Source organism: Grus americana, chromosome 2 (genome assembly GCF_028858705.1).
Source record: "Grus americana isolate bGruAme1 chromosome 2, bGruAme1.mat, whole genome shotgun sequence".
NCBI lineage: Eukaryota > Metazoa > Chordata > Aves > Gruiformes > Gruidae > Grus > Grus americana.
This window is the reverse complement of record NC_072853.1, coordinates 161,524,656-161,546,135: the sequence shown is the minus strand read 5'-3', so window position 1 is coordinate 161,546,135 and position 21,480 is coordinate 161,524,656. Positions and strand designations below refer to the sequence as shown.

General features: G+C 37.7%; 1 protein-coding gene across 16 annotated transcripts in view; it reads right to left on the bottom strand.

The window, feature by feature from the left end:
* KMT2C (lysine methyltransferase 2C) overlaps positions 1-21,480 on the bottom strand; it is a 197,350-nt gene that overhangs the window by 36,015 nt on the left and 139,855 nt on the right. For 11 of the 16 annotated variants that reach the window (XM_054816544.1, XM_054816550.1, XM_054816546.1 and 8 more), the window contains 11 exons: positions 19,906-20,118; positions 16,342-16,470; positions 14,356-14,475; positions 11,668-11,798; positions 9,855-10,041; positions 4,373-4,477; positions 3,975-4,022; positions 2,653-2,790; positions 2,446-2,478; positions 2,244-2,363; positions 17-155 (listed from right to left, as the gene is read on the bottom strand). In XM_054816544.1, coding sequence (XP_054672519.1) covers positions 17-155; positions 2,244-2,363; positions 2,446-2,478; positions 2,653-2,790; positions 3,975-4,022; positions 4,373-4,477; positions 9,855-10,041; positions 11,668-11,798; positions 14,356-14,475; positions 16,342-16,470; positions 19,906-20,118 — 1,363 coding nt within the window. The remainder of the gene's footprint in view (positions 1-16; positions 156-2,243; positions 2,364-2,445; positions 2,479-2,652; positions 2,791-3,974; positions 4,023-4,372; positions 4,478-9,854; positions 10,042-11,667; positions 11,799-14,355; positions 14,476-16,341; positions 16,471-19,905; positions 20,119-21,480) is intronic. The other 5 variants (XM_054816547.1, XM_054816557.1, XM_054816554.1 and 2 more) reach the window with 3 other exon arrangements.

The window sequence follows — 21,480 nt, the reverse complement described above, 5'->3', positions numbered from 1 at the left end:
TCCCATCTTGACGTACCTGGTATCAGTATATGGTTGCTGTGTAATGGGAGAGAAAGTGCCCAATCCACCTCCTGCAGTCAAAGCTGTATGAGGAAGATGAGGGTTAGGGCCAATCAGACCATTCATAAGAGGCACTCTTGGAAACGCATTCTCTCCTGAAAAGAAGAAATTTAAATTACAGTTTTAAAGGGTGACTACTTTTAAGGTAGAAGTGGAAATTTTCAGTGACAGAGTGATGTCTTATCTAATGAAAAACTAATTGCTTAAAAATTTTGTAGTGATCTTATATTTTTGGAAAAGATTTTAAATTGATTTACATTGCTTCTTAAGGGATTCTTTTATACTGTATCACATCCCTGCACAGATTTTTTTTTTTTCCTCGTCTGAAAAATCAGGTTTTTAAACATGGATTTCCAAAACTTTTGCAGTAGCCCATGCTATGATACTGCACTTTGTATTGAGGGACATTCTTAAAGGCTAATGGTCTGTCATATTTGTCATACCCAGATCCAAGCAGCAGGCACGGAGAAGGTTGTTTTCAGTCCTTGCAGAATTAGAATTAGACACCTGAATTAAACATCTCCTCTTCTGAGACTTCTGAGCAGTGTACCAAAGTAAGCCTCATTATCTACTAACTCCCTAATTTGTAACCAATGAAACAGATAAATCTAGTCAAATGAGCATCAGCATTTTCTAATTACATGTCCAGCCTAGCAGCACAAAGGCAGAAAATTTTATTTATTTGATTACAATATTAGGCAAATGTGGCACAGACAGATTCAGTCCAGCAGATGGTCTTTGCAGATGTTTCTACATAGAATTAACACTGGCCTTTGAATCCCTGTCACTTAAATGTGATTGTAACTGTTGTCCCAGTATTATCTTAAAAGCATAGAAGTAGCTCAGGAGCCACATGCATCTCTAAGATGACAGTGTATCATTGTCTCAGGCTTTAGGAGACTGTCTTCTGGTCCATAGGTTATACACACTACGCAGAAAGTATTGTTTGGATGAAAGTAACTCAAAATTTAAGAGAATGTGCTTTATTATAGCTGCTAAATATACAGTATTTGTGAAGACCTGGCAAACAAACAGGATGGAGACTCAGGCCTCTGGTTTGCACTGTAGGATCACATGTCTTTATGAGAAGACAGCATTAATTTTATTTGAAATTGCTGACACTTGATGCAAGCTTCCCCCTTACTGAAGCATTTATCTCACAGAAACATGTGGATCATTATACCATAACTGAACCAAATTATAAATCCAAAACTTTGTAACTGTGGCGGTTCCCACAGGGAGAAGTTAAACAGCCTTACAGAGCTCAAATGCTGAAGTTATCTCCAAGTACTTAAGTAACTGGGAAACAGGCAATGATATCTATATTATCTTTTGCTTTACATCACCTCATTATTTGCTTTAAACTCTCTCCTTTTTAAGACTTTTTGAAGTCTTTCCTTGTAATGGAAATTCATCCAACTAGGAAACCAATCTTTTTTTTTTTATGATTCACTGGTGAAATCAATTTGCATACTACTTTTTGTAGTACCATTATAACAGAATAGGCACTCTTCACATGAGCTCAAGGAAAATCCACCAGAAGCAATGTCTGATGAGAAAAGACTGCATTTAATTATGCTCATACATACTGGGAGGAGGGAAGCTCTACTGGTAAAATAAATAAAATAAAAAAATAAAATCAATCTGTACCTTGCTTTCAATGAAAGAGCAGGAATATGCTGTATCAACTCAGGATAATTTTTGTAGTAACAAATAAATTATAATCTCCCAGATACACTTCAAAATTACTTTGCCTTCTGTCTATTATTTGGATAGAACTAGTTAACATATTAAACCGAATTCTTAAAGGAAATTAAGACTCAGTAAATCACTTGTATACAGACACTTTTCTTACCCTTGAGGAGGTACTCAAAAGTAATTAAAGAGTGAAGTCAGAAGAGAACACAGGCTTTATCGCAGACAAATTTCAAAAATATGCAAGTGTCAGCTAAAATAAAAGCTCCAATATGTCAGAAAAATCTAAATTAACTGTCCCTTTCTATTAGCAATATTTACATGCATGTTCATCACCTATCCTCTTCAGAATAGTTTTAGAATATTTCATAAATTAACAATGGCAGCTTCCACAAATAGCAGAAAGTAAGGCGTTTCCTACTTTCACACCAGTATTTAAGAGTTCCCCTGACCAGGCTGCTGTTTTTAAAAGTGACAAAGGAACATACCTTGACTGTGCAAAGACATAAGTTGCGGTGGAGGTGGAGGCTGTGGTAAAGGAGCTGGCTGCGTGGTTGCTGGACTTAATACAGCTGTGAACAGATCTTCAACATCCTTTCCTCCTAGCTCTGCAAAAATACTGTGCATGAGTTGGCTGGCATTATTTATAAACTATATTTTATAAAAGACAACAAAGATTAGAGCACATACCTGGGATTTTGTATAATTTGCCAAGAATAGCACCTGGACAAAGTAAAGACAACACAGAATGAGTAATCATCAAAAGATGCAATAAAATTTATTCTGTAACCAAGTCCAAATAGGTGTGTTACAATAGATAGATAGCCATTGGAGAACAAAAGAGAAGATTTCTGCTGAAGTTTTCTAGAAGACCAAGATCAAGGACAAAAAAATTACCGTCTGTGACCATTTTGTCTAGTTCTGGACTCAGGATTCCATCCAACTGTTCTTCGCTCAATGGCCGTGAACTCTGGTTGACATTCGGCTGAGGCAGAGAAGATGGATCATCAGAGATGGGACCAATATCCAATCCAGCTGAAGGAAGAAAGAATATTAAGTTAGACATAAATAATGGAAGTTATTGGTACAGAATAAAGAGCATAAAACTTTTTTTTTTTCCCCCTAGAGCTGAGCTATCACCTAAACCAAGACTTTCTATGATTTGAAAGGTAAGGCAAAGTAAGACATTTATTAAAAAAGTAAACAAAGCCACCCACTATTTACCTCCAGTTTACGGTATTGGTTGAGGAATGTTAATTGACTAGAATGCAACTGAAAGAATTGGAAATTTTTGTTGAAATAAGACTACTGAGTTTAGGTACAGCATGTTTTTGAGTGTATAGTTTTCAGTATATAGGTTTCACTATAACTATTTTTCACATTTTAAAAACAATCACACCAGTAGCCCATATGGTTTATCTTCATGTACCTTAAGGTTCACCCCAAATGTTCTTATATTACATTAAACATCTACTGAAGTGCTGGTGAAGTGTAGTCAATATCAAACAAGTTACAGCAGTTTCTGTTTCAAAAACAACTACTGAATAGTCTGGGTTACATCAAAGTGATTTGTTGGTACTGAGAAAACATAACTTACTACATAAACTTCCTAACATCCTTTACAAGTCAACAAATCTCTCAAAGGAGAGAGATCTTTGAAAAAACCCAAAACACTACACACTTCAGTGTTTAAAGTACATTTCTGTATTAGATACCAAATAAAAACAAATTTAAAGTAACGAAACATGCCGTTCTACTTATTGTTGACCTGTGTTTTACATAAAGTGATGAATCATCATCCAGTGGAAACAAAAAGATTGATGCCAACCTCTTTATTCATGCTTTAATATATTCACATTGTTAAAATGCTTTTAATTTACAAAAGATACCACTATGATAAAAACTACACACTACTACTAGAAGTAATATTAAAATTAACAGTGACAGCAAGAAAATGCATGGTTTTGTATCATGAAACACAAAAACTCAGGAAGATTTTTAAAAGCTGTAAGCAAAACTTTAGGCAGTACTCTTAAATGCAGAGTGCAGAGTTTACAGGTCGTGTTAGACTCAAACACCACAGAAAGAGTGAAAAATGAAAGTATGAATTAGTGACACAGAAAGGAGTACTAGTTTCTACACATGCAGTTCTTTCAGCTAAAACCACTAGGAAAGATGACTACTTCTAACCATGGATCATCCATTGTTTAGTTTCTTACCAAATGGGGAGGGTGAGTTCTCAACCTGGAAAGTGCATAAATCAAGACCTACAGGACCCAAACCAGATAAAATGGATGATTATAACACGAAAACAAAAAAAAGTAAAGAAAAAGCTGCATGCTGAAAAAAGCTACGCAGGTATGATAGACAACGGCAGCTACATTTTATTCTCTCTTAAGCAGCAAAGCAAAGAGCCAAGTAAAACAAAATGTTGAAAAGGTTGGGGATTTTTTTTTTGGTAGAAGACAACAAAATCATCTCAAACCAAGGTATTAAGATATGAAAACTCTTTCTGAAATCACCTAGACCATCACCTATAGATATAACACAACAAAGACATCTATAATAGAGAGAAAAAAGAAAACAAATACCAGAGAGACCTTATAAACATACATACCCGAATGATCTCCAGACTTTACCAAATCATCAGAAAGTATTCCAAGGATATCATCATCAGTATTTAAGACCTCAGAAAGATCAGCTAAAGGATCGTCGGTGCTACCTGTAGAAGATGAAATAAATAAAATCAACCAGTCGTGGCATTCATACATGACTCTGGTGGTGTACTATAGCTTGAGCTATAAACTCCAACACAGATTTACCAGGCTATAAGGGCCTTCTGTAGTGTGTTAAGTACTCCAAATCACTCTGGGGTGAGAAACTGGGCTGACTGGTCTTCCCCCCCAGCCACTACTGCAGCCATCTTCACATGCTTACGTTTAGTATTTTCTCCAACAGAGTGAAAGTGATAACGTAATCAGTCATGTGGAGGAAAGACTGGATGGTTTTAGGGGAAAAAAACCCTCAAGATCTAGTGAGAACTTGCAGCCTCTAAGACACAAAGGCCCATGAATTTAAAAGTCAACAAATAGGTTTTATAAAGGACACAGCTCACAGCAAATCAACAGGGAATATGAAAAAAAAAAAGGAGAAAGTGATCAGTTACTTCCACCACCACTACCTTTCTTAAGACTACAGAGCAACCAGTTACTACACCCTGATAGGGAAGTATAATGTAACAGTAAGAAGCAGTAGTAAGTAAACAGAAATTGGAGATGCTACTTTTAAGATCAAAAGGAATACTGAAGAAGTGAGAACAGCCAGACAGAAATGTCAGGTTTGTTGTCTAGGAAGAACTGGCCTGGGCCTAGCAATAAATTATTTAATATTAAATAATAAATTCTGGATATGATTATCTTCATGACATCCAATTCATTAGAGAGAAGTGACTCCAAATGGCCCATCTGGTTTTATTAACTAGTTTTTTAGGACTATTACAGATGTGCAACATTTGAAGAAAATTATTTGACAAATAAATAAAAGTTGAGAAAAATATTTTTCAGGAAAATTGCAGACTATCATGACTACACGAGCAATCATTGCAAGACCAATGAATCGTGAAGAGATGGTAAAATATACAAATACACATACAATTAAAGAGAGGAAAAAGGGATTAATACAAATCATACAATGTACAATGTGGAAAACAAATACGGGCCGGTTGAAAAGGGACCAGAAAGTCAAAGAGCAAACATATTTCATAGATATATGGGTTATCTTTCCCACTGTTACAACCCAACTGCCCCAGGAAAGTATTTCTAGCTTAATCTAGAGGCCCGGTGCCAAGGATTTACTTATATCATGAGGCTACTTTCCAAGCTGCTGAATTCTAGTCATTTAAATGTTCCTTCTGCTGTTTCTCAGACAACCCTTTCCCCTTCTACCATTACTGAAAGTCAAAATGAAAACAACTTTTCTTCACTTTACTGTTTTCATTCTTTATCTTTATCCTTTGTAATGCAGACAAGATGATACCATCCTAATTAAATCATGTTTTATGTTTGCCAATCAACTAGTGGATTGATGTGCCAGTGCAGACCAGTCTGCTTACACGTACGTAAAGAACACAGCTCCTAATGGTATCAGAAGTATTAAAAAGCGCCTCAAAACCGCATCACTCTGTGGGTATAGTTATTTTGTGTACCTGATAAAAAGCACAATGAAATGTAAGGGTTTAAACAGTACCTAGTTGGTGGGGATTGGGTGGTTTGATTGGTTTGGGCTTATTTTTGGGGTTTTGAGATACTTGTTTTTCCTTCTGGCAATTTGGTCTAATTATGCAAGTCACTAACTAACATCAGCCACCGCAACGTGATGTTAACAACTTCAGCGGGCTGGTAGGCAAGGGATTAACTTCAGCTGTTTTTCAACTTTCACTGAATTCCTCCTTGAAGGCAGGTACATATCAGGGAGAAAAAAGCCCTTATGAAGGAAGCACCAAGACTGTATCAGCAGCCTTTAATTCTTCTGTAGTATTTTATGTTACAGTGGGTTTCTCCACAACCCTTAGTAATGTTCTTGGGAACAGCCCCTAAAAAGTCAACTTCTAATTTGAATATAAATATATGGAATAAGTAGCTAGAAAGAGCTCAGATGGAAAGATATAACTGAAGAGTTTACCACCCATAGCTACAAACTGGCCGTGAATAAATTCAGACTTCAAATTAGAGCGCTCCTAACTATTAAGGCAATCAGATTCTGTAATGGCCTTCTGACGAGACTAGCAGGTTGGACAAAAGCTACCTGCTTTCAAAATGGAGCTTGTTAAGTCTATAAAAAGGCTGAGTGTTACTGATAGCAGAGGGCTAGACTCTATGATCCATAAGTCTCATGTAAGACATCTAATCTAAAGCATATTTTTACATTTTTCTTCTATTTTTTTCCTCATTTTAATTCCATGTGTGCTAAATATTATCTTGGAAACAACTAAATCACTTTAGTCAGCTGCTTCAGATCAGAATCAATAGCTGGTTGACATCTGCTGCCAAACAAATAGCTCAATACTGCTCATTAATCTGACTTTTTCAGAATGGAGATGAAAACTAAGACAAAGCAAAAAGGAAAATAATTTGCTTGTAATGCTGGATCTCTAAGAGAGCACAGTTCTGCTGCTATCTTGTGATCCCAATTCCTCCAATGCATTTACTTTTATTTATTTACGAAGTTCTAAAAGAATAAAAATGCCTCTCCCAAGACTGCAACAACATATCTAGTTATAAAATGTCCCAGCAGCATTTCAGTCAGTTGTGCAGAGATTCAGATGACTCCTCTCCTTTTGTCTAGGAAGAATTTCTTTAGCATTCTCTGGAGACCCTACTTAAAACAGATGACTTTTTCAGCATTCCTAGAAAATATACACTGAATTTAAGTTATTTCAAACTAAAGGAAAGCTCACATTGCCAGAGCCTTCACAGAACACACCTTGCCAGGAGGCCTCTTTTTTGTCAGACACACCCAGGTCAAGAAACTCAAGAGAGATGCTGACAGTCCTCACACCACTCAGGATGCAAGAGATCCCAGTCACCGCCTTCAGCTTCACCCATGAACAACCAGGGAGAGCCTGAAAATCTGGTGCTCTGTGTTCCCAGTGAGCAACTCTTTGCACTCTGCTGTCTTGGACACGATTACAAGGGTTGGTCCCATACAGAATACACTGCATAGAGTGCCACATGTTATAAAACCTCAGGAAAAGTGTGTCTTGTAACTGAAAACAAAACTGCAATCTCTTTGCCAGACAGAAATCGGGACTGGGAGCCTAAAGCTCACTTCAGCCACAGTTACTGGAAATTAATAGTAAACAAAGGACTCCAAAAACCCTCTTCTGGCCAGCTCAGCCAATCCCCATCACTACTGCAATCCTGGCTGGCAAAAGCTTCAGCTACCCTTAACCAAGCTGTAAGAATCAACAGTCACAGAATGCGTCACTGAAAAGCACCGTCAGTTCAGGAGCAGACTGAACACATCACTGTTCGACTCCCTAGCAGCCCTGTGCACACGATGAAAAGCAAAGTAGATAGTACTGGAATTAAACAAGCGGAGTTGCCAAGAGAAGAACATCTTCCTTGTGGAAAAGACCTATCCAGTTAAGCAAGGACTCTCACAGGAGACAGCAACCCTTGTGAGAAATAGCACTGTAGGAAAATAACACAGCTGGCAACAATATGGTCCAACGGGCTCCCAGTGCAGTGAATAAAGCAGTTCATGTCGTTCCTGCTCCAAAGGCAGATCTATATCAAAACAAGGAAAATATCACAGGTGCTCTCCGACACTGTTCTCACCTGCAGCTCCTCTGCAATACCAACCAGAAGGGAAGATGGGACTGTCACTAGCTCAGCCGTTAGCCAATTTACCAGGGTCTCCACCTCTCAAAATGAACCTGGTGCTCTCACACATGTGGATGCTATTGTGGAACGAAGTGTCTCCCCCAAAAGTCACAGTGAAAGAGTTAAGAAAAATTGCACTGGAACTGATCAATACTGGCAGATGACTTCACCCACTGGCGCTCCAACTACAACAAACAGCTCCGTCTGGACACAATTTTGGCTGGAAATCTTAACAGTTGAGAGACAATTGTTGAGAATGTTCCTATGGCCAGAAAGCACCGTCCTTTGAGTCTCTCGCATATAAAATGGGAAAGACAGTAGGTTATCCACTAAAACCGTTGCTAGTGATTTATTTACTAATAGCCACCTCATTACGATTTATTTTTGAATAAAAATAAGAGGAAATGATGAAGTTTTACAACTTTGCTTATTCATAAAGAACAGGTTTTTTAAAAAATTCCTTTCAAACTTTGGAAAAATAGAACATTAAGTTAACATCAAGCTCATGAATTTCTAAAACCTGATATTACCATAATAAATGAACATGAATGACTTTAATCCTGCAGTTGGATAGGCCAGCAAAGACTTCTGAATCTGTAGTTCTGTGGCTTCAGAAGAATGCTAGGTGGAAAAAAGTCTACGTGAGCTTATTTTCTTGTACCGTTGGAACCAGTGAAATACAGACCTTGAAACACTCCATTCGCAGCAGTTTCCCCTTCAGGGGAAGTTAACGTCTGCATTCTCTATTACTCACAACTTCAACTGTGTAACAATCAACATTTAATTGTAATGTAGCCTTTTGCTTTTCAGTTAGCAGATTTTCACCAAGTAACAATCACAAATAAGCGACATCTCTTCAAATGACTCGCAGGACATGGGAAACTGTATCAATGTGTGTAAACATTTTTAGACGGAAAAATTTGTGAGGACGAGCTCAAATACAAGCCACAAATTAAGTAATATACTTAAGAAATAGTAAGTTTAAAAATACAGAATGGTAAGACACCTCTAGCTAACAGCACATACTACAAGACACAGAGAAAAAAATAATTTGGAGGGGACAGTAAGGTTTTCAATTTTAATTGCTCCTTTGTGTGAAGCTGCCCTTTCAGCAGCACTTCACAACCCTCTGGCTAATTTGCAAAACTCTCAGCAGTATCTTCAGTAAGGTTTTGCAACAGTAAAAGCAAAAGATTGCCTAGGGGCTACAAACTGTACCCACAAAGGGCACTCATGTTCAGAAAGAACACGGTGAACCAAAAATTCCAAGGAGACTGGCAAACGAAAATAATCTAAAACATTAAAGAAAATCAAAGTTGGATGATATTCATCCAACTAACATTCATTAGACTACTAAAAATATCTTCGAATTAGATTATTTTTGTCATCTTCTAGAATGGATCTGTATGGTTATTCTTACACAGAATTAATTTTCATGGATTTTATAGACATGGATGTTATATTCAAGTAGTTTCAGATTTGCATCAAGTGCCAATTGTTGTGCCATCCACTGCTCTTTCTGAAAAAGCTGAAGCCCTGGAGCTGAGTATTGCTGATTATCAATGTCACTTAACCTCACAACAACAGTTAATACACAGAATGTTGAAAAATACATCAGCTAAACGTTGTGAGAAAAGTGGAAAAGAGAGTGGAAAAGCCCCAGTTGCAACAACAAAATCAAACTACGGTATTATCACTAACTTTAGTTTTGTATACCTTGAGGTCCCAGTTTTGCCTGAGCTGGCACGGAGGTTGAGCTAAGAAGGGGGTCAGATGAAGGATCCAGGAAACTGGTGGTCAGATTTGTTTTACATGAGAGTGGAAGCGATTCTTCAGGTAAATTATCTAGGCTCATCTTGTTTTGTCTACTGGTATCTAGTAGATCTTTCCCAAAGAAAGCTTCCTGCAAAGAAGACAAAATGATTCAATGTAGGAAGAACACTGTAGTGAAAAAGTTGGGTAAACAGCAAAGTTAAAATTAAAAGCCAATGATTACTAGAAATATAAAAATACAGTCTCAGTCTCGCATGCCTTCTGCTATGACAGTATGTCTTCCAGGCTAAGAGGCGTGGATACGATGGATACAACTTACCTATGGTAGGTACATTATTAATATCTTATGATTAAATTCCCACCTTAAATTACATAGAAAACCTATAGTCTTATGTGTATGTGGCACAGACAGCGTACCAATACAATATTGTTATATATGACAAGATTTTCAGTATTGAAAATAATTCTCCTCACACAAAAAGGACAGCTGAGGAAGGGGAATGCTACTGAGTGACTTGATCAAGGCCACACAAGAAGTTTATGAAAACCATACAAGCACACTGTGATCCAAATTCTAGAATGACCACACACTGCGTTTCAGTTAGCACAAAATCATCCTAACGTCAAAATGCAGTTACAATTACATTAGTACCTTTTAAAATATTATATAACAGCTACCACTCACCTAAGCCTGAGTACTCAGTAATCTGACAACAACCTATCAAATTTTCAAGCCAATTTTTATTCATTATGTAACAACTTCTGTTGTTTTCATGTAGTCTTTAAGATCTTCATTGAGGATACAGCTGCTAAAAATAAAGCTACAGATAGATTTTTCAGTATCACTTATTCCTACAGGAACAAGAAAAAGAAGCTAAGAATTGTTCTATGTTTTACAGAAGAAAAATGTGCATTAAGAAAAAAATATTTCTTCTTCTTAATCCAAAGGAAATGTTGCTTAAGTATTTTCTTTCCAACTCACTTCCCCACTTATGAAATACAAATTATTTTCAGACAGAGGTTGCTCTGCCTCTCTGTCAATTCTTTGCTTTCAAATCCCAATCTAGTCTATGTCATAAAGTTTGGCGAACATCCACAAGATAATACAGTTTTCATGAAAAACGTGGCTGAGAAGAAGAGCAAGCCAAATAATGTTCTTGGTGAGAGATATACATAAATCAGGCAGTTTATAAACTGGTTGAAGGTAGGTAAGTTGCTCAATCACCATTAACATCCTGGTTATTATCCACAACTGCTACCTCTTACCTGCTAGGGACATCACAGAATTAATGGGGGGGGGGAAAAGCAGAGATTATTGTGGTAGGGAGATGCAGGGCATATAAAACCACCAAACTGTGGCCAAACTAGTTTCCCCTATCAAATCATGTTTTATAATCTTCTGAAAAGAAAAATTTTAGTATCTTGAGGAAATGGCATGATCAGGCTAAGACATCCTACAGAGCTGAATGCTGAAAATGTCATGTGTCAGTTTAGAGATGAAAGGTGGCTTTCCCCTCCACTTCCTCTCTCAGAACAAGCAGAGATCTATACATTGAGAAGTAACACCAGAGGACTGGAGATTTAACATAATATACAGCTTTCTGTACAAACTTATGAACATTCTTTACAGAAATCCCATTTCATTTGAATGATAAATTGGGAATCGGAAAACAAATATTAAATGAACTATGAATCAACACACCTAAAGATCAGGTTTTTAAATGGAATTACACAAGAAGTTTACGAATAGCTTTACCTGCAAGTAGGCAGGAAAGGTTTCTTCAAGTTTATTTTTCTTTTTTCTGTAACGCTTTTTTATTTTCTCAGTACTTTCAGAAGCCGGGGTAGACTCCTCAACTGGAGTGTCTGGCAGCTGTTCTGTCCAACCTAAAAAGTAACATTCAGGTGCAAATAAATAAAATACTCAGTATCTTGCTCGAAAGGTACAGTGGCAGCATACCTAACATATCTTGCTACCTATCTGGGTGCGTGGGTTTATTGAATATGACCCTAGATGTATTCTGTACGTGGCCACCTGATCATCTGGGCTCTGCCCATGTCACCGTATGTGGTACCAGTCATGTCGCTACCTTGTTGTACCTCACTGGCTGAAGACAGACCTTTAACTTTCATATCTCTGAGCCACCTAAGAATTTGGTAATTTGAGAGAAATGATAGGCATCATTCAACCAGATATTTGAAAGATAATTCCACTGAAGAAGTACCCCCAAAATCATAAATGTTAAGTTACACATTAATCACCTTTCATTTTATACACTATTTTTTCTCAAATTAAAAGTAAACCCCTTTTTTTTCCTAAATGAGAGAAAAGACTGTCATATAAATAACGAACAGGCTAGAAAAAGAAATCTATGAAGAAGCCCTTCAAGAAAAATTGCACATTTATTCAGCTATCATATTCCAAAGTGGCATGTTTTTTCTAATAAACACAAAAGCACACAGTGCTCATCAGTCATTCAGTATTTTATTTCAACAGACCAGGGAAAACACTGCAGGTAAAAGCAGAACTTTTAAAGTCCTGCTACTTCTGTCTTGCCAAAGCTAATTATGTGAAGTTAATGACCCTGGGAAGTTATTTAAGAGAGTATATTATTGTGATAGTCAAATCAGCTGTGCTTTGTACTGTAGTGATCTCTCATACCACATTCAGAGGACAGCGAGTAGCACGAGGCTCCCCAACACTGTGACCTCTGTATTGTTTGAGAGGGAGCTTTTGCAGGGAAAGGGGGTGGAACATGACGTGAGTAGCAAAAAAATTTGGTAAGGCTGATGAGCACTGGCAGCCGAGACGCAGGCTCTCTGCAAGCTATGATGATTTAAAACATACAAAGATTTTCTGAGTTATTTTTTTTCTTAACAAGCAATTGTGCCTCAGCAGACAAAAAGAAGCTCAACTTTAAACTGAAGAATACTTGTTTAAGAATACCGCTTTTTAACAATATGCATTGTACTGTTACCCAGAATGGGGAATTAACTTAGCCTTTTTTTTTTTTTTTTTTTAATAAAGGAGTTGATCCCTATAGAAATGAAAAACTTCAAAGCAACATTTCCAGCACTACCTGGAACAATGTACTATACCACACTGAAATAATATTTACAAAGCAGAAAAACATAGTTATAACACTAATATTAAAGAGAAGGCAAGCATTGAATCTGAATAGGGGACCTAGCTAGAATACTGGGTTGCACTCATAAAAGAAACATTTGTTGACTTCATAAAGTAGCTCTGCAAATACAAGCGAGGACAACATGTAAGTATCAGCTTTTAATATTGCCTGGATGCTGTAGTAAAGATCCAGTCTTCACCACGCTGTACAAATATATAGCAAGAGACCAATCTGCCTCTAGAAAGTTTAAATACACAATAGCTAAACAGACAGGAGAGAATAATAGAGTCAGAGTCTTGTAACTGAGAGGATATCAGCCAACCTTTAGAGCAGCTGCCTCCTTCTACTGACTTTAAAGGAAACAGGCTCTGAACTAAACATATTCCACATCTCACCTTAATGATGCCTCAATATTTTCTAGATTAGCTAGTGTGAACAAATCCAGGCAGATGAAATAAGTTAGTCTAATCACACATAGCAAGCAAGAGAAAAAGGCCTGTTAACAAAATCTGAACTTGTTAGGTGTCCAATCTACTGAGTACTACAGTGTCAGAGGCATTACAATGGCTTTGCTATGAGAAGAGAGACCAAATGGAGTAGGATTCTTCAGCCCTGGAAAACACAACTACTGATGGAGGAATATGACACGTGTCCAGAAAATCTTTCTGTATTACAAAGTAATATGGAATGATTTTTTAAAAAATCATCTTTCATAACATAAAAAGTGAAGGTAGCTTATGAAACTCTCAGATATCCAGTTTAAAATGAAAAGGAATTATTTCTTCATGCAACAATAGCATATCGTTGAACTCTCTAATATAGGATTTTCCAGAGCATAAAAAGATACATAAAAAATATCAGACACATTTGTGGAACATGGAACACTGGTGAATATTAAAACCAATGGTCCAGAAGACACCTCTGGATCAGGACTACATCTGAAGGAAGGTTTATCAGAAAGAGGATTGCTCTAATCCTGCCTCATATTTTACACTTTTTTTCTCTCTTCTACGGGTCAAAGCTAGGCTAAACAGAGCTCTGACACAACATGGTGGTCCTTAAAATCCTGACTATTTATCTCCCACAATAGCTGGCAATTCATTGTTTCAGTTTCTTTGTAAATCATGGGCTCTGTTGAAATTGTAAGTATGTAGGAATGAGTATTTTCAATTGAATTAATAAAGCCATCATGACAAACACAAAAAAACCTTTTTCCTTTGTAGTACATCTCTGGAAAGAATTGTATGTTGATGAGTTGTGTTATTTTTATTGTATTAAGCATGAATAAAAATTTTAAAAGCAGTTTCTGCACTTACCTTCATCTCTGCCAGGCAACTGCTCAGAAACAGATCCAGAAGAATCTTTCCTGGAGAGAGATCTTTTAGTCTTCCCCTGCCCTGTACGACTTCTCTGACGTACCATAAATCCACCAATACCTAACAAGGAAGCAAAAATTCAATATATTGATTAAAACTATCTTTCATAGTAAGAATAAGAGCCAAGATTATTCTGCAGATAAAGGGGATTACTGCATCTGTAGAGGTCTAAGAATGAATCTGATACACCTGTGGAGTTTACATTCAGAGTTTTACAAAACATTTCTGAATTTTAATGTCTCGGTGGGTATATATGTAATTATCAAAAAGGATCAGAATTTTAGGACTGTAAAGCATCCACAAGAAGTTGATAGTACCAAATCTGGCAACTTTTAGATGTTGGCTTTCCCCTCCCTTGGCAAGCTGATGAATTGCTAGAATCAGAAGTCCATCTACCAAATGAAATCTATTAAAGAACCTGAAAGGATTATAAAAAACCTCTACAAAATTGTTGTAGAGAGCCCACCACTCTAAATGATGGTACTTGGGAAGAATGTATCACAAAATAAAAAGATAATTAATCAACATCATACTGTCTGAAACTCCAGAATCCTTCACTAGAGATTGACTGCAGTGCTTTACAGGTGGTGTGTATGTATGTACATGCATCAGATTCAGGTTTGTCTCATTTTTCAGGGAAATTGTTAGCTGCAGGAAACTAACAGATGGCTGCTCAACTCATGATCCAGCACCACTCTGAGCAAATGAAACTCTCTTGAGGACCCAGCAGTGGAAATAAAAGGCTTGCTGAGGTACTTGTAGAGAAGAAGGAAATCTCTGTTACATGGCTTTGTACCACCATCTCCCCAGGGTGGCCCGTGATGGAAGGCAATGAATACATGGGCATGACCTGCTTAGACAAGGCTCTTACTCAGCAGTGTGGGAAATGACATGGCGAGAGTGAAAGGTGGTAAAGATCTGTTTAGCTACTGAGAGAGAAGCAAGAGAAACTGGACCATGTTGTAACTCCAGCTTTCCTTTTTCCTTCACTGTATTCCTTGCCTGCACCTCCTCAATCATTTCATTGCCTCTGTTCTCCTCCCCTACTATCTTCACAATCAGAGGATATGGCCCGTTACAGCAAGCAGGATGGGTGTGACTGGCAAAAAAAGTATGTGTGACTGCAAAGACCACAATCAACTTATTATCCACTAAGGAGCGGGAGGCTGCATAATGAAACATAAAACCACCTCATAACACAGATTCTGAGACATACCAAGGTGTGGGATACGGGGGCTCTTCAAAAAGCCAGGTGGTATCTAAGCATAGGTTATTATCTCGGGGTCAGTTTTAGCCCTAATGAATCAGAACTACTTCCTACAGAGTCACTTAGGTACCTCTAGATTTTTTGTCTGGAGACAGCTCAAGTGTTTCTGCATCCAGGACACACAGCTAATCCACAGTCAAGATGATTAAGAGTCGACTGCACTAATAAATTAAAATAAATGAATTCATCCAATAACTGAATTCATTAAAATTCACTGCCAGAAGTCATCTCCAAATATTTAATAAATTACTTTTATCAAGTATTTCAGAAATTAAGATACCTGCAAAAAGTTCTCTGAAGGTCAGATATTGCCAGATATATATACATACAGACAGACACACAAAACCTGGCCTTCATCAATTATATAAATACATTTTCCTATCAAGTTAAGAATCAATACAAGGTATAGATCTGAACTACTAACCAATAATTGACAGCATAGTAAGAACAGGCATACTACTGAGCAGCAACCTTTGGAAATGTATTTCAATAAGACAATTAAAAATTACTTTAAACAGAATAGGGGAAAAAAAAATCAACAGTTAGCAATAAAATACTTCAGAATTCCATATTATTTCCTAATTATTTTTTTAATTATACATTAAAAAAGCATTGAAACAAACAAGGGACATACAATCATATACATTATTGTTTCCTACCAGGTCTATATGGTTTTCGCTTCCTTTTTTTAATCCCGTCAGCTCCTTCTGCCACTTTGGTATCATCATCCACAGCTTCCCGTTCTGGGCTGGAATCTGATTTTCCATCACAATCCATAAGATCACCTTCTGCAGAAAAGAGGCAACGGTAACTTGAACTGGAAAAGGGAAAGAAGGTATTTTTCCAAAATTTCTACATCTGCCTGATTTCTGAGAAACTGATTGAGAATGGCAGATTATTCAAGAGGATGATAGATACCCACACTCTCAGAACACTTTTGGGAAACCCACCCTATCTATACACAAAGGCCCAGTATATACATACATTTCCTGTTAGATGATGGCTACACAAAATCAGAGAATAAATGTTATTGTTACTATATGTGAATCTGAGAAATTTTTGGCGCCCCTTTCAGAAGCCTGTGCTATCGCATTTTCTAAGTGTCTAGGCAACTTCTAGCCATATATGAAGGAATATGGATACAATTTAATACGTAAGATACATTTTGTTTTGATTATTGTCTTCCTAAGTTTTGTTTGGTAGGGATTTTTTTAACTGAGCAGAGAGACTGAAAAACTGCACTGTACACTTGGAAGGTAATGTATAATAACTCTTCATTTGGAGGGTTCCTGACTTGAAGCTGTGCCTGACTGAAAGCAAACTTATCTATGCAGAGGAGTTTGACTTATATAGTAAAAAATTCCACCAAAAGGAATTACTCAGCCTTGAAGATGAAGACTGTAATTTTGAGTTTGAGTTTATATTCTGTGGGAAAGCAGGGTAGAAAGAGATGTAAAGTATGATGGCATTAAAAAGCCTTTGGTACTGAAGAGAGAGTGAGTTAATTCTGTTTCCGATATCCCCAAAATGTCAATATAATGACCTTACATCTTCATTTTATTGTAAAGCTTTTGAAGCATGTTAAATACACTCTCGCCTCTGTAAAGGTATTGGCATTCCAATTCCCTGCTTTGGATTGAGGTGTATAATTCTATATGGTCTAAAACCACACACAGTTGTAAGAGGGAGAAGTACTGTTGTAACAGACAGAGCTGGACTTCTGCTTTGGTAGAACTACAACCCTTGCTCTTGCACAAGCGGGGTCACAGACCAGACTTTCCCATCGATGAAGACTTTTGTAAGTTCTGCCAACAAAGCTGGTGGTCTGCAAGGGCAGGCCCCACTGACTACCACAGCCAATTCCCTCCTCCCCTTAAGAGCATGGGTGCAAGTGTCCACTTCTGGCAGACGAGAAACCTGTTTCAGTGCTAATGTGTCCTGCTACACAAAGCAGCATGCCAAATGCTAAACCCCATAGTGGTCCTTCCCACTTACTTGCAAAGCGCAGCTCTACAAATAGTAGCTGAAGAGCTGCATTAAGTCTACCAAAGCTAAAGCTCCCAAAGCAAGCTGAACTTTCCAGTGGACTTTAAAATGTGGAACTCCTGATGAAAAGCTGAACCTGATGAAAGCCTATAGATGAGATGGTAACAAAATTACCACGAGCTCAGTTTTCTCAGATACAGCCTCTTTTACACCTGGAACTTCAGAGTCAAAGTAAGGGTTATTCCTGTTTGCCTGGAATTACTACACTATGTTGCTCCAATCAAAGCTGTGGCACAGCTTTATTCATCCTGAGACTCATACAAAAAATTCAGATGTTGAGAGAGCAGGCACTGATCCACTCTACAGAGCACATGTAGAACTTCCAGGGAATCCAGCCAATCTCCTGTGTACATGCTGTGCTGTTCCCGTCACATATATCAATGTGCTCTAATACTCAAATAGGCAACGAAAAGTAATCAAAACTGAAATTAAAGTCTGTGGAAACTCTGGCTCTCCCTTTCACACACTGCTATTACATTTATGTATCTTGTTATCTAGTTGAAAAGGGATACTTATAAAAGCCAACAATCAGATAATGAAGTTAGACAAAGTTATATAGAAAGTAGGCGCATGTTTGTAAAAGTAAAGATGATTAACCACTGAAAGAACAAGGGAAGTGGTTAATTCTCTATCTTGATGCCTTAAAACCAAAATCAAAAGCTTGTTTGCTTTCAACAACCCACCTGATGGACTACATGAAAGTATGAGATGGAATTTAAGAGTCAGTGTAATGCTAGGATAATGTACCAAACCCTGTGAATACTGAAGGAAATAAAAGAAAAACAACTGGTTAACTGTTTTAAAGGTTATAAACAAATAAAGGGAAGCTACTATAAAAAAATACACTTCTAGCCAACAGCAGACTAATCAAACAACAATACTTATACCGACAAGTTAACATTGAAACTGCACTGATGGTTAAACTACCCAGTTATCTCAAGTACACTCTCTGTATCAAAAAAAAAAAAGCTTCTTATGACATTTAATCTGATTAACAACAAGGCAATGTTGCTTAAACAGAAAGCACTTTAGACTGTGGTGAGGTGGGGTGCCTATGTTCCCCTGTTCCTCTCCTAACAGACAGTTGCATGACTAATGTCATGACTTTCACACCTGCCATTTAAGTAAGCCTTTCCCCAGTCCAGGGATTAACACCTATTCTACCAACACACTCATCAGACCACAGCAAAGAGGACAGGAGAAAGGTATTGCATCACGCTGGCTGCTGCTTCTCCTGTTGAGGAGCGGGGATTTGAAGAGTGAGACTGGCTGTGCCTGCACACTTTTCCCACTCTTATCTCCCACCTGCAGTCACAAATAATGCTGGCCCTGGGACGCATGGATCTTTGCTCCATGTCTAGACTTGCAATAGAAAAGGCTCTCCTAAAGGCTTCAACCATTGACTGGAACATCATCCCCATACACAGGGATGTGTGGGTAGGCAAGTGTTAGCCCAGATCCCTTCATCTCTCATCAGCCTTGAAGGCCACCTCAATCTTCCTCTCCCTCCATACTACACAGATGCCCCATCCTGGAACCTGAAATCCTTTGGTAGGATTCTACATACAGCATCATCTACTTGAACTACACTTCCAAACTCAAATTCTGTCTTGAATTCTACTTCGGAGATGAGGACAAACAAAATGTTCGTCTACGGAAATAAAAGGAAATTATTTTTTTCTCCTCAGACCCGCAGGTCAGCCCACCTTACTTCCCTCAGAAAAAAGAAACACTCTCAGCAAAGAGCTTTTTACTCCACTTTCCCCTTTGTTTTAAACACCAGCTTTACAGTGAGCTAGACGTTGCTTTGCTGAGCCAACATTATCACTTTCCAAAAGCATTTGCGCTAAATTTGAGAGCCTCAAAATACACTGGTACTCAGCGAGTGCACAGTATTTCCCACAGGTAACCCAAGGATTAAGCAAAAGGCAACTTGTATTTCCAGTGTTGCCAGCCTTCAAAAGGTGAGTTTCTTGTAGGATGGATGACCCATAAACAGAACAGTAAGAAAAATCCCTAAAATGGACAACAAGAAGCCATGACTCAAGTAATTTCCATCAACCATTCTGTACAGAACATACTAGTTTAAGTATAATAAAAACTCCCAGGGATATCCGCAATACACACAGGTACTGCGACACTCCAAGATACAAGACATGCCAAAAGCAGACTGCTACCTCTACTGTCATCCATCTCCCCATCTCTTGAGTGTTCTGATTGGGCATCTGGGGGTGTCTGAAGCACAGCCACACTGTTCTGATTTATAATCTTCAGTTTAAGCTTTGGTTTCGTCCGTTTTCTTCTTGGTACTGTAACAGTTAGGCTCTGTAACTGAGACATGCCGGATTCTGTCAAGCAGACTCCATCCTGGGTGTACGTCTTCGGTGGGTCTATAAAAGTTAAATGAATCATAATAGCAATATAAAACTCTTTAATTTACAAGTCTCCGATTTTTTTAGGAATAGCACTTTTAAGAGTTAATAATCCACATGTATGGAGCTGATTCATGAGTGAGGATGTTGGTATAAATAAACCAGAGATCTCTGATACTGTCTTATACATTACAGTTACAGCTTTATAATTTAGAGTCTGATGTCAAATCCAGCAACAATCCATTATATTGCTACAAAACAACTTACATCAAGGACTCATTAGAAAGAACAATTCGATTATGGAAACTAGTGCCTCGCAGGGTATTTCTGTATCTCTGGCACCCACAGAAAACTATGCAAGTCTTATTTTGGGTTCCTGATGCTTATTGGCCCACAGCACTGTACCTTCATCTTATTAATGACATTAAGCCTCCCAGAACTCTTGGTAACTAAGGCAAATTATTAGCCCTATTTTATAGGCGGACAAACTCCGAGTTGTATTAAGTGAGCTGCTCAAGATCAAATTGGAAATTGTGGGTAGAACCCAAGTCTCCCAAGACCTGCAAGACTGCTTCCTCCTTAAGCTGCTACATGACAATTGAGTCTACCAATAAACTCTAACATTCCTTAATTTACCACACAGAAAGGCATCGTTATCTGTGCTGGGGCCCTGCAAGTGGCAACTTTCAGGGAATTACCAAATAATGAAGAGGTTGCAATGATGCTTCTGCTCTCTGGAGCCAATTAAATACTGATTTGATGACACGGTTTTTGAAAACACATAAACATCGTAACATTTGATCCCTTTAACCAAACATATTTTCTTATGTAACATCTCACATCTCAAAACACAGCTGGTTCCGCACACAATTCTTCCCAGATGATTGTTTTCTTAAGTTGAACTAAAAAAAGAGTGTTTGCCTTAAAAAAAAAAAAAACACATACTCCTTTTCAGATTGAAGATTTGAGGGGAGAACTGTCTCCAAGAACTACATTTGTGTGGCATCAAATGGAAAAAAATGTTGACATGATGGAAGCTGTCCTAACATGATGGTACTATCACTGTAAAAAGGGACTTGTGAGTAGGCTTGTCAAGACTGTAAATTCCTAGCACAAGCCAGATAGATACAAAAAAATTTGTGTCCTCCTACAGCTTGAGTCTGTAAACATTTGTGTACATGCTTAACTCAGTCCCACTGTGTTATCACTGCTAATATTAAGGCAGGCAACTAAGTCTGCAGGATCAAAGCATAATTTAAAGTAATTATTATAGTGCAGGTATGGCAGGCAACAGAGAAGAAAGAAGAGAGAATGAGAAAAAAAACAAAAAGCATGCTGTGGTAACTGAAAGATAGTTAATGCTGTGTGTTATAAAATCAT